Source organism: Hyperolius riggenbachi, chromosome 2, assembly GCF_040937935.1.
Source record: "Hyperolius riggenbachi isolate aHypRig1 chromosome 2, aHypRig1.pri, whole genome shotgun sequence".
NCBI classification, from domain to species: Eukaryota; Metazoa; Chordata; class Amphibia; order Anura; family Hyperoliidae; genus Hyperolius; species Hyperolius riggenbachi.
Genome location: NC_090647.1, coordinates 58,764,577 through 58,779,119, shown reverse-complemented (window position 1 = coordinate 58,779,119; position 14,543 = coordinate 58,764,577). Strand labels below are relative to the sequence as shown.

General features: G+C 45.4%; 1 protein-coding gene across 1 annotated transcript in view; it reads right to left on the bottom strand.

The window, feature by feature from the left end:
• The window catches only part of AMOTL1 (angiomotin like 1), a 172,486-nt gene that overhangs the window by 14,707 nt on the left and 143,236 nt on the right, over positions 1-14,543 (bottom strand). The window contains 2 exon segments of the mRNA XM_068266833.1: positions 5,055-5,204; positions 6,377-6,522. Of these exon segments, the coding sequence (XP_068122934.1) occupies positions 5,055-5,204; positions 6,377-6,522 (296 nt within the window).

Sequence of the window (14,543 nt, the reverse complement as noted above, 5' to 3'; positions counted from 1 at the left end):
TGTGTATGTGCAGTACAGATATGCCTGTCTTTGGAAGTGCTCTGGGATGCAAGTACCTCAGAAGCCTTCAGAAGAGTCCCAAAAGCTCCAATTTTGAACAAGCGGAACGACAGAAATGGAGAGGGCCGGGAGGCTGCTATGAGATCCAGAACCTTCCCTCTCCATAGGAAAGTATCTATTTTTTTTCTTTACAGCTCTCTTCAGGTTTGCTTTCATGATTAAAATTGCTTACATATTACAATATTCATGTATAGATTATTTAGTAAGTGTTTGTCCGGTATAAAATCTCTCTTCTTGGGATTTAGATTCTTACAATTTATCACAGGTGGCAACTTTTTCCTGCTGGAAAAAATTCCCATGTAGGGCTCAACCGTCAACGGATATTCTATCCAACTTCTCTTTATTTTGTAAATGCGGTAATAGAGCATAAAAAACCAGCACAAGTGACAAGTGCTTGACCAAGGGCGACTGACCCAAAACGATGTGCTGGTTTTTCTATGCTCAATTACCGCATTTATGAAATAAAGAGAAGTTGGATAGAATATCTGTTGAGTCCTACATTGGAATCTTTGCATGTTTTGGACATCACATTGAGAGGCTTGATGGACCTCTTGCCCTATTAGGACTCCCCAAGATCTATAATCGCTCAACCCTGAGGCCGGTGGACTACTTTCTCAGACTTTTTGTTGCAGAATGCTTGTTGTGTGTTCCGAAGTCAGCAGTAACAACACCTGGCCTTTCAGAATGCTCTGGGGCAGAATACTGCATAATTAATTAGCCTGGGCTAAACACCACTTGGAGGGCGGGGCTATATAGCAACATAGAGCAAGATATACCGGTAGATATAGGCAGTTACGCATCAGGAAAGGGAAAACATTAAAGGGAACCTAAAGTGGAATAAAAGTGGGCAGTGTAACTTACCTGGAGCTTCTTCCAGCCCCTGCGGTCCTTCTTTGCAGTCGTGCTCATTCTGTGCTCCTTTGTTCAGCTGCAGCCCCCCCCTCAAAAGTTGACCAACTTGGACAGTTTCGGGCTTCTCTACATGCGTGGCCCACGCACCTCCTTGATCGGAGTATTCTGCGCATGAACAGTAGTGATTTTTACTTTCTGCTCAAGCACAGAATGCTTCCATCCATGGAAGAGCAGTCAGGAGGCAAGTGTGCAGCTGTCAGAAGAGCGCTGCAGCTGAACAAGCGAGGAATGACGGCGCGGGCACTGCAGGACGGCAGGGGGCTAGAAGAAGCCACAGGTAAGTTACACTGCCCACTTTAACCACTTGATGACTGCGGGTTTTTTCCCCTTGTGGACCAGAGCAATTTTCACCTGTCAGCACTCCTGCCTTTCTTTCGCCAATAACTTAATTACTACTAATCACAGCGTAATGATCTGTATCTTGTTTTTCTCGCCACCAATTAGGCTTTCTTTGGGAGGTACAGTATGCCAAGAATTATTTTATCCTAAATGCATTTTAACATGAATAATAAGAAAAAAAAATTGAAAAAAATGCTTTCTTCAGTTTTTGGCCATTATAGTTTTAAAATAAAACGTTCTACAGTGGATAAAAGCCACACATTGTATTTGCCCGTTTGTCCCGGTTATTGCAGCACTTAAAAAAATGTCCCTAGTACAATGTATGGTGCCAATATTTTATTTGGAAATAAAGGTGCATTTTTTCAATTTTGGGTCCATCACTAATTACAAGCAAATAAATTAAAAATGAATAGTAATATACCGCGCCTTGACATACATTTTTAAAAAGTTCAGTCCCTAAGGTAACTACTTATAATTCCCCCCCCCCCCCCCTTTATATATTTGGGTACTATGAGAGGGTGTGGGAGAGAAATAGTTTATTATAAAAGTCAGTGTGGGGATTTTTATTAAATAAAAGAGAAATTTGGTGTAATATACTATTTGGCCACAAGATGTCCTCAGTCATTATTTCCGATTCACATACGTATGCACGTGAATTGGAAGTAATGCGTGGCTGTGTAACAATGGGAATATATAATGAATGTAGGTGTCTCGTAGAATCGGGGACTTAGATTTATGCGGTCCCATTCTTTTAACTTCCCCTCTAAGCGGCAGTACCGGCGGTGTGCTCGCGTACGGGCGATAGCGTCGGCTGCATGCCGCTGCAGACTTGTATTCACGGCCCTGGGGCATCCTGTTAAGTCTGCAGGGTCGTGAATATACTGCACGGCGTGCAACAAGTAGTTAAGCGGGAGGGAGGAGGTTAGGCATCAGGAAGGGGATAACATTAAAGGGAACCTTAACTGTGGGCCCCCAAAAAAATTCACTTACCTGGGGCTTTCCCAAGCCTCCTGCAGCCGTCCTGTGCCCGCGCCGGTCCTTCCGTGCCCTCCGGTCTCTCTCCGCGGCTAAGTTTCGTTTTCGGCCGACTGCCAGTCGTCCTCCGGCAAAGCGTCCTCTTCTTCCGCATTCCCCGTCGTAAAGAGCCGTAAAGCGCGCCCCGCATGACGCGTCTTGCGGATGCGCTTTACGGCTCTTTACGACGGGGAATGCAGAAGAGGAGGACGCTTTGCCGGAGGACGACTGGCAGTCGGCCGAAAACTAAACTTAGCCGCGGAGAGAGACCGGAGACCACCGAAGGACCGGCGCGGGCACAGGACGGCTGCAGGAGGCTTGGGAAAGCCCCAGGTAAGTAAATTTTTTTTTTTTGGGCCCACAGTTAAGGTTCCCTTTAAGGGGAGAGTTTACAGTTGTCTTTTGATCATATGTGCAAAACTGATCATTTCAAACACCCCGCTAACTCTCCCAACAGAACACTGAAAAAGAGATTTATTTAGTTTACTGGCTTCAGAATTTCAGACGCACCAATAACTCAGACCATCCTTCTGCTGGCTGAAGTTACACAGTGCAGAAACAGCTGCTGGGATATTAATTTAAAAGGAAAGAAATGCTGATGACATTATAGATGACATTATATATAATCACTGGATGTTCCTCTATGGCAGACTTCTGGTAAGAAAGTCAAACCTGATTGCTTAATAGGAAGCAGATATTGAGTGCAGAACCCCCCCCCCCCCCCCCCTCCCGAAGCAGCCTGGATTCATCAGCTCTCTGCAACATCAAAGAAGTAATAAATGATAGCGTCACATCTAAACTGATTAGCCTAATTTCTGACAAACGACACTCTTCATCTTATCTGCTCCTGTCATGTCCTCCACACAACGGAAATCCTCCCAGAAGGCTGCCAATCCGACACTCGGAGGCCCATGTAGTAAAAGCACATTTCTGTAAGGGCCGGTTTCCACTAGAGCGAATCTGCATGCGTTTCCTGCACACAGATTCGCATAACCAATACAAATGGATGGGGCCGTTTCCACTTGTGCGGGATTCTGTGCGGTGTGCTGTGCAGAAAAAATCTGCATGGCAGAGCCGCCAGAATTCGCATGCCGCACGCGAATCGCCGGTAATGTAATTTAATAGGGAAACAGCAAGCTTATTAGTCTTGCGGTTTTCCCGGCGTTTCCGCGTGCGATTCCGCTGAAAAACCCATGTCAATGCTTGCCGGCATTGACATGGTTAAAATCGCAAAGCGCAAACCGCGAACGATTCCACATGAAAATCCTGCATGCGGATTCGTTGACGCGCTTTCCACGACGGAATCGCAACTCACAAGTGGAAACGGGCCCTAACACAACTTTCCATGGTATTTATAAAATTATCATGCAAAGCTGCCTGCAAGAGAAGTCCTGCACGTGCGGAAATAGCAAGATCAATAAGAAATGAAATATGGCACAGAGGTATGTTCATTCTGGATCCACATACCGTTTCATTACACCTCCCCATCCCTTTCAAAACCAGCCACAGCTAATTATTGTATCCAAGAGCTTTGACCCTGGGAACTGCAGGGAGCCTCCTGCCTCTCCTCACTCTCCCCATTGAGCTTCTCCTCAGCTCTCCGCAGCTTGGATAAGCTAGGCATGCATAATAAACTCAGATCAGGGGCACCTAAAGCAATCACAAATAGAGCATTTTTGTACAGACCAGGGCTTCAGACAGACTCAAATTCTCCAGTTTAGGCCACTGCAGCTTTAAGGCCTTGCTGCAGGGCCGTACAACTCAGCACACAAGTGATTCCCCTCCCCCCCATTTCTGCTCACCAACAGAGCTTTCTGTTGGTGGGCTCTGATCCTTGCTGGCATGGTTGTTTGTTTACTTATTTGTCGATTGTTTTTAATTTTTTTGTTTTGTTATTTTTATCTCAGAAAGCTGAAAGCCTTAAGGCCCTTTTTCACTATATTAGTTGCTGTCAGTTATAACTGAAAGGAAACTGATGTGTAAGGAAATGTCCATGTTTCCCTATGGCTCAAGCTACATTACTAGTTAACTGAGTGCTGACCCGGAAGCTGTGACAGGGTCATCATTTTTAAAATGGAGGCTGGAGAACTCAATAGATCACAGTGAACAAGCAGGACACGGGAGAGGAGAATGAGATCAATAAGCAGACTAAGTGGGAGGTAAGTATGGCCTGTATAGGGTTATTTTTATGTTCAGGTCTACTTTAAGTGTGACATAAAATGGCTCCTGCCAGATTCAGCACCAGGCCTCGCTACCAACTAAGAACCTATCAATAAAATCCTGTATAAATGACCATACTTGCAACGCAATTTGTTCGATGATTTTTCCGACAACCGGTGATTTGAACGATGAGCGAATGTTTTCACGACTTCACAAAGTTGGCACTGGCACTCGATTTCATGATCGTTTAGCGACGCGCGCAGCACGACCGTCATCGCAGATCGCATCTTTTAGATCCCTGATGACTCCTGCGCAAAGTGTCGCCATTGTTTGAACTCTCATTCGCAGCCATCGTGTGCCATCGCATGTACCCCCCGGCAGGAAGTGGATCAGGGAACGCTCGTCACCCGGGGGCGTCGCTGGGATCCAACTTCCTGTGTCATCAGCTGAGTATTACATCTGTTTCCTCCGGTCACCTTGCGACATGCAGAGTGCTGTGTATCTGTACCCCAGACTAGTCACATGATTGAGGCCACCTGGAGGTCACGCACTGCCCCAGCTGCCCTTACCTGCTGCATCCTTAGGGACTCCAGCTCCCTCTCCAGCCTGGTGCGCAGCCGTCGCTCCAGCTGCTCCCTCTTCTCTCCTGCCGCCTGAAGCTGGGTCAGAGCCTGCTGCAGCTTCTCCACCTCCTCCACGTACACCTGCTTCTTACGCAGCTACCAAAACAAAACACAGAGGGCAATGAATGAAAGGATTAGAGCAGAGCATCAGCACAGAAGTCAGGCAACTAGCATTGTTTATTAGAGTCAAGAGAGCAGCCCCCATATTCCTCTCACTTCAGGTTCCCTTTAGGTCAACAAATATAGTCAGAAGTTTAAAGAGAATCTGTACTCTAATATTCTTACGCTAAAAAGCATACCATTCTATTCCTTATTTTCTCCTGTGCCCCTCTGTGCTGTTTCTGCCACACTCTGCTGCAATCCTGGCTTGTAATTGCCAGTTTTAGGCAGGGTTTACAAAGAAACTAACCAGCTTGTGATAGGCTCACATAAGCAGAGTGTGTGAGTCATACAGAGTGTGCAGGGGGCCTGCAGAGGGTGTGTATCGCTTCTATCCAATCACAAGCAGCCCTGCACATTCCACACATACAAGCCTTAGCCCGACAGACATGACAGAGGAAAGGAGATAAGATTTATTACAGAGACAGTGCAATTGGGAAAGGTTGCAGTTAGACAGAGCACATTAGAACAGGCATAGGAACTTATAGGATAGAAGAACTAAGGCTGAAAAATTTGTTACAGAGTCTCTTTAAGCTTTCATCCAGGCAAGTAGCATTCTTAAAGTGGGATTATACTCCAAAAACTAACATTTCAGTCACTACTCTTAGTTACAACAAAGACTATTTGAAAGTATCCCCAAGTTTTCCCTGTGTGTAAAAAGGTTTATTTTCAATGCAGAGAGCAGTAAAAGCGTGATTATCTCTGGTCATTGGCAAAGGAAATCTCCCTGTGCCTGTGTCTTCACTCTGCCCCCTCCCTCTGCTGAAAGGACACATCGCCCCGGCAACAGCTGAGTCACTTCAGTGGAGAAAGGGGGGCAGAGTGAAGCCACAAGCACAGAAAGATTCTTGCTTTTGCCGATGACCAGAGATATGCAAGCCTGTATGGCCTCTCTGCAGTGAAAATAAAGGATTTTAAACAATGCTTTCAAAAGTTATTTTATGTAACCAAGATTAGTTACTGAAATTGTAGTTCTTGGAGTATAATCCAACTTTAAAAGAAAAACAAAAAGTCATCCTCCTCACCAAAGGTGAGACTTCCCTGACAGAAAAATCACCCATTACACAACTTTAAAAAAAAATTAAAAAAAAATGGTGTCCCTGGCTCACCTCTTCCTCCAGCTTGATGACCTTTGCCTGGGCATTGCTTAGAGCCTGCTCTAGGATTTCAATATGCCTCCTCTGATCTTCGTTGGTAGTGCGCAGGGCCGCCAGCTCCAGCTCCAGTCCCTCCATCTCCTTCAAGTGCTCTTTGTCTGAAAAGGAGAGAAATACAGAACGCTTTCTTTCAGAATCTCGCTTGGAATTTGGGCTCAGGGCCATCTCACCTCTGGCACCGGCCTGAGGGAAGAGGGAAGGAAAACAAGAGCGAACGCAAAGCAGATGTGCAGGTGACTACAGGCCTTGTGTGCTTCTCTGGCCATCGTCTGATGACATCAGTAGTGCACCAGACTCCTGTGAGGATCCAGAACTACAGGCCGCCAGAGGAGCAGAATTTAACCCAATTGTGTCTCTTCAGTCGAGGAAAAGTCCATGAGGTGAAAAACAAATATATCCAGTTACTGCAAAACAATTCTTGAATACCAGCAAAAAACGGATTTCTGTCATTGAAATGACTATCATAGTGCTAGTTTAAGGGGAACCTGAAGCGAGAAGGATTTGGAGGCTGCCATATTTATTTCCTTTTAAACAATATCAGTTGCCCGGCGGTCCTGCCTAGGGATCATCAATGAGAGGAAAATATTTCCGAGTTCATGAAGCATTGTGTAAATTTGTATGCAAATTTATGCAACTTGAAAATTGACCAATCAAACTTAATCCTGTATGAAATATTTACATCTTATTGATCACCCCTAGTCCTGCAGATCATTCCAGCACCAGTAGTGTCTGAATCACACACCTGAACTAAGCAACAGAGCAAATCTTGTCATATTTCTGTCAGAAACACCTGATCTGCTGCATGCTTGTTCAGGGCCTATGGCTAAAAGTATTAGAGGCAGAGGATCAGCAGGGCAGCCAGGCAACTGGTATTGCTTAAAAGGGAATAATTATGTCAGCCTCAATACCTCTCTCACTTCAGTTTTTTATTTTTAAATCGATATTCACATTTCCTGATTGAGGCGCTGACAGTAAGCACTGTGAGATGTAGAGCCATAGACAGCAAGGATCAAAGCATTGAAGGGTTACAAACCTCCACTCAGATAATTCATAAAGAGGAACCGTAAAAGTAGAAAGCATTAAATTATTCAGGAAACCCATCTTTCTCCCAATGCATGCTGGTCCTGGATCCCAAAGAGTCCTGCGATAAACAGCAGCTGCCAGACTGTTCCAGCTACGTAGCCTGGGACCTTTTTCCACAAACCCAGGCCTAAGCAGGAACAAATGAAAACTCCAGTAAATTCTGCTTACTGTTCCTGTACCCCTCCCAGCACCCAATTCCAGGAACAGCACAGACATGGTTTTGTCTTTACAAATACCACTATTGTCCTTGAAGGAATAATGAGAATAAACAGTTTCTCTACTTATTTCCAGACTCAGATAGGCAGGTCAGCCAGCTTGTTCCCGAGGGTTGTTTAAAACGTCTGACGATGAGAACTTTTAAATGGAAAAAGCATTTTAGAATATAAAATGCTGTACATAAGTTTTGCTATTAATAGTTATTTATCCAGAAACAACTTGGAAAGTACAGACACAGGATAACAATAAATAACATCACCTTCAAATGTGGAAAATTGGTAAGAAAAAGTCATGCTCTACTAATATGTTGGGGTTGTTAACCACGTGTAAATAAAAGATCTTACAGAATGGCAAGCCCGAGCACAAAACAACACAGAATGGCATGCCCGAGCACAAAACAACACAGAATGGCAAGACTGCGCACAAAACAACACAGAATGGCAAGCCTGAGCACAAAACGACACAGAATGGCAAGCCCGAGCACAAAACAACACAGAATGGCATGCCCGAGCACAAAACAACACAGAATGGCAAGACTGCGCACAAAACGACACAGAATGGCAAGACTGCGCACAAAACAACACAGAATGGCAAGCCCGAGCACAAAACAACACAGAATGGCAAGACTGCGCACAAAACAACACAGAATGGCAAGACTGCGCACAAAACAACACAGAATGGCAAGACTGCGCACAAAACGACACAGAATGGCAAGAGTGCGCACAAAACAACACAGAATGGCAAGACTGCGCACAAAACGACACAGAATGGCAAGCCCAAGCACAAAACAACACAGAATGGCAAGCCTGAGCACAAAACAACACAGAATGGCAAGAGTGCGCACAAAAGAAGACACAAGGTGGTTTCACTGTATTAGCAAGGACTCTAGCTGGCAAAATTTCAAATATAACAGGTGTTTCGGGAAGTGCTGTCAAAGCCCTTCTGCAGAAGTACAAAAAAAAGAAAAAAAAACACCAGCAAGGATGATGACTATCAACACAGTGGTCAGCCAAGGAAACTTAAATGGAATGGATAACAGACATATCAGGTTGACTACCTGTCCCAGCTAGAATATGTCTAGTGGTACTATCAGCTCAGAGCTGGCAGATACCCGGATACAAAGGCAGGTCATTTGGGCGGACAGGCCAGTTGGCGACTTGGGCCGACTGTATTAATTGGCCACGGGAGGTATCCTACATTACTGATATTCTACTTATCGGCAGTACTCGGCACCCAAATTAAAGGAAACCAGAGATGGCAAAAGTAAAAGATTTGATACTTACCCGGGGCTTCCTCCAGCTCCATAAACACCGCTGAGTCCTTCGCCGTCCCCCCACATGCGAAGAAGAGCTCGACTTGACGCGGATGAGCACCTCCCCTTAACCATAAATGGATCCACAATAACCCAAGTAGAGTCATTCAAGTTTCTTGGGTCCATGATCTCAAACGACTTAAAATGGGACAACAACACTGCCACTATTGTCAAGAAAGCACAACAGAGAATGTACCATCTGCGGCAGCTAAAAAAGTTTGGCCTACCTCAAAATCGAATGGTGCAATTCTACATTGCGATCATCGAATCCACCATAACATCATCTATGACTGTATGGTTCGGCTCCTGCTCAGCATTAGAAAAGGGGAGGCTGCAGCGCATCATCCGATCAGCGGAAAGGATAATTGGCTGTAGCTTACCTCCCCTGCAGGATCTTTACACTAGCAGGTGCAGAAAGAGAGCATCCAAAATTGCCTCTGACCCCTCTCACCCAGCTCACTCCATCTTCCAGCGCATGCCTTCAGGAGTAAGATTCCGGTCAATCGCTACCAAAACCTCTAGACACAGGAACAGTTTTTTTCCTCAAGCGGTAGCCATACTTAATGCTGAACCACGTTAGAGCTGCTAGGACTGAAAGTAATCAGCACAGAACTAAACATGAACAATTCTCACATTGCTTACTGCCACTATACTTATAATGTCCTTAACTTGTAATATTCACACTGTCTGTCCTTGTATTGTTTTTGTTTGTGTTTGTTAAGCAACTGCCAAGACAAATTCCTTGTAGGTGCAAAAACTTACTTGGCGAAAGTAAATTGATTCTGATTCTGAATAAATTGATTCTGAATAAATTGATTCTGAATAAATTGATTCTGATGAGCCAGTTACCGGGACTGCTAGCAGAAGAACGGAGGCACTCAGCGGTGCTTATGAGGCTGGTACTTACCTACCCCATAACAGCTTCCTGGTCAGAAGACTGTATAACTGTAATATTGTCCACATGAGCCAGAAGGAAGCATGGACATTACCATGCTCATCAGTTGTCCTTTCAATTATAACTGACAGCAACTGATCTATTTCAGTTCGGACAAAATCTTGTCAGAACTGGAAGGAATCGTTGTTGGAAGAAAATAGTGAGCTTCTGAGAGGAACTGACAGCGAGGTAAGTATGTAATATTAATTTGCAGGTACATCATGTGTTTATTTTAAATCATTTTACTTGGTTCAAGTTCACTTTAACTTCTGGTAACTTCTCTCCATAGGAGGGTGGGAAGTAGGAGATGCATTTGTAGATCTGATTTAATATGGTGTTAGGAGTATCCAGGTTTGGAGCCCCCCTTCCCACAGAGCAATCTAACAGCCTCATATAGAAGACAGTGGACAGCACATAGCTATAGAAATGGCTGGCCTTTGATCCCCACACTGAAATGAAGCAAACACAAGGGAAGTATTTGGCTGCACATTAGAGCGGGAGCCTTCTATTGCCTGAATTCTGTTGTGTCAGGTCTAATTACATAGTGACATTTCATATTGTCTCTCCATCCATTCTGTCCGGGGAACACTGCGAAATGTGAAGTAATTAACTGTGCTGAAGGCGGCCCCATTGTGATAAGACCAACATTCAATCAAGGCGCTAATGAAAAACTCTTCATTCTGTCTCGTTATAGGCCGGGACGTCTCTATAAGATGTTAATGAAAAGGGGGGAGTGTAAACATGCGGTGATGGGACGGCTCTGTGAGACAGCCAAGTAAACAGAGGGACGCCGGCACTCTCTGGTCTTCTCCATGGGAGGGGGAATGTTGGCCGCTGGCTGTATGCGAGATTAGGGGATGATTATTTGGAGCATGTGGTAATTATTTTCATTATTTTAGTATTTATATAGCGCCGACATCTTCTGCAGCGCTGCACAGAGTATATGGTCTTGTCACTAACTGTCCCTCAGAGGGGCTCACAATCTAATCCCTACCATAGTCATATGTCTATGTATGTATCGTGTAGGGTATGTATCGTAGTCTAGGGCCAATTTAGGAGGAAGCCAATTAAAGTGGTTTAAAATTTTCAACAAAAATGTGTTTTCCTACTTATTATAACCCATACAATTATCATATTTGCTTTTGTGCACAAGTATTATTATTCATTTAGATATTATAACTTCCCAAAGTTCAGTTAATTTACTTTGAAAGCTGCTGGTGCATTTTATTCATAACTGTTGTAATTCTGTTGTGAATGCTGCCAGCAGTGATTTCTGTCCTGTGTTTCACCCCAGGACTCATCAGCTGAAGTCCTGCACAGCCAGAGAATGTTTACATAAATGTAAACGAATGTGTACACAAGATAAGATTAAAAGCAGTTCAGATGCGGATGCTCCCTGCAGAAGAAAGAGTCAGCCCTGTGATGTAACCCGTCCTCTGCTCCTCCATCCTAGTCTGGTACGCTGGCTCCTCCACCAGAGACCGATACAAACTTCAGAGGGTCATTAGATCGGCGGAGAGAATCATCGGCAGACCTCTACCTTCGCTTGACCTCCTCCACAACTCCAGGCTACGCTCAAGAGCACAGAGGATTGCTGGTGACCCCTCTCACCCTGGCCAGCGGTTCTTCAGCAGACTTCCGTTAGGCTGTAGGTTTCGGGCCATCGCCACCAAAACCTCTAGGCACAGGAACTCCTTCTTCCCCTCAGCTGTCACCCTCCTGAACTCATTAACTCGCTCTGAGCCCAGCACTGGAGCAACATTGTGTTCCAGAACTGCACCCTGTTCATGAACTAATTATGAATCTGGACTTCTGCTTTAGCCGTTTTTGGTTTATGTGCTCTTGCTTTTGTTTTTATCTATGACTCTGTTACTGTATGCCCTCTGTTATCTATAGTCCTATCCTTTATCCGTGAAATTGTACGTGCCAAATCCAATTCCGAGCACGACCCTGTCGTGCCTGGCGAATAAAAATGATTCTGATTCTGAATGCGGGTTTTACAAAAAAAACAAAACAACAACATTGTGTTAGTATATTATATGCCATAAATCTTTTAGAGCAAAGAAGAAATTCTGGGTTATATTCCGCTTTAACTTATCTGTAAGTTTTTGGGATTTGGGAGGAAACTAGAGTTCCCGGAGGAAACCCACACAGACACGAGGAGAACATACAAACTCCATGCAGATAGTGCCCTGACTGGAATTCGAACCAGGAACCTGCAAGGCGAGAGCGCTAACCACTACACCACTGGTAATCAGTTCAGGCAATTGGACATTTCATTCTGAACATCCAACCCACCTCAATGGCTTTATAGCTACAAGCATAATGCAGAGGACATTGCGCTCTCCACAGCATGCAGCTTCACAAACTTTAGCAAGTGATGTTTATAATGGGGCTGCAGTTCGCCCTGGAGCACAGGTGTCAAACACAAGGCCCGCGGGCAGAATGCGGCCCTTCTTGCCATTATATGTGGCCCTCCAGAGCTTCCAATGTCCATCACGGTAAGCAGTAAAATAACAACAGTACACTGCCTACCCATCCAGAGGATGACAATAGACCTGGGTGCAGCAGCAACAACGCACGGGACCCCATCCATGAAGCATGAATCTCCTCCCCCCCATGTGGCTGGTAAATGACACACACCTTCCTGTACCATCTCCCCACATAGTAACGCAGCGGAGTAGTGCAGTATTTACCTGCTCCAGTGCTGCATTTTGTCTCTTCCGTTCTTCCTGGCAGCTGCACGCTCTAAACTTCCTCACCTCCTTCTCCCGATCATGTGATACGCATTATGAGCCAGAGGTATGTAGCATAGAGCATGTGGCGGTCAGGAAGATAAGAGGAGTTTAGAAGTAGCACTGGAGCAGGCAAATATAAAACTGCTCCACTGCGCTACTCTGCAGAAGAGGGAGGAGCTAGGATCCAGGCCCCCCACAGTCACTATAGTTGTGCCACTTTATTTTAAACTGTTCAATAAATATTAAATCTTATTTAACAATTTGGCCCACAACTTAGACTAGGTCTTAGCTTTTGGCCCCTGAAGTGATTGAGCTTGACATCCCTGCTCCAGAGGGTCACCAAAGACCAGACGGACCCAACCGCTGTGGGGCCGACATATGCTGATACTTCTGATACTGATAAAAGTAAGCTAGTTTAATGGCCCATACACACTGGCTACAACTGTCGCCGCAACCACTGAACCGTCGCCCGGAGCTGTCGCCAGGCGATTGGCGCGGTCAGTCGACAGCTTCCGCTGCATCTCTGTCCCTCTGTGCGTCGACTGGCAACATTTGTGCCTCGGGAGAGTACGAGGCTTAAAGGATATCTGACCTGAGGCAAAGCTACCTAAGATAAGCACAGAGGAGTGTTCCTGCTGGATCCACATGCATGGTGTGTTCCCCTCCTCGTCCCCAATCTCTATAATCACTCCTTGCAAAAATGTGACTTTTGGCTTAAGTCAAATTTTCAGACAGGAAGAGGTGTACTTGCTGTGATGTTCCCTCCCATCCCCCTCCCATTCCCTAGGGAAGAGACGGTGAAGAGAGAATGGGCGTCTGATAGGAGGAACCGTCAACAGTAAGCAGCTGGTTTGCATTGATAATTTTACTTTAGCTAAAAGTCACATTTCTGCAAGCTGTGATTACGGGTGCCGGGTAGAACGAGGAGAGCGATAGGCAACGCACAGAGGCATGTGGATCCAGCATGAACACACCTCTGTGCTCACCTTAGCTAGGTTTGCCTCGGGACAGGTATGCTTTAAGAATATAGCTATTTTTATAATGGTTAGTGTGATGTCAGACTCGATGCCAGAGTAGGGTAGCGGTTATATTTGTACAGGGATCTCACCGAGATCTCACTAAGTTAAAGAGACAATACAGCCAAATGACACATAAAATGAATCCCCTTTGGGTAAAAAAGTTATACAGACTTGCTAAATCTTTATCTTTGAAGTCTCCCCCTGAGCCCTGGAAGGAGCAGCTTCTGGCACATAGCCCCGCCCCCTTTCAGCTGAATGCCATGGCATTATCTGTATCCCATATATGGAAGCCCCAGAGCACTTAGCTGCAAGGGGGCGGGGCTACACGCTGGATGCCGCTGCTTCCAGAGCTGGGAAGGGGGTTATATGTCAACAATCAGAGCTGGGACAAGGTCCTCCAGCACCCAAGGCTGAGACATCAAAGTGCGCCCCTCCATCCCTGCCACCCCAGCCGTCACACACTGATTGCTATTAGACTAAGAAGCACCACAGGGCCCACAACCTCCCCAACACCTTAATATCTAGTTATCTGGTTTGCAGTCACTGCCATGTATCCCCTTTTCTTATTTCTTTCTGCTTCAAACACAATTAGGAATGAAAGCTGAATGAATTGTGCGCCCCCTCCTACACTGCGCCCTGAGGCTGGAGCCTCTCCAGCCTATGCCTCGGCCCGGCCCTGTCAACAATAGCCTTCAAGGCCGGTATAACTTTTTAACTAAAGGAGGTGTCATTTGATGTATAGTCTCTAAGTCATGATGATCCAGAACCACTTTGCTGAATGGGTGTGTAAAAAAGGCAACTTCTATACAAAGGACTC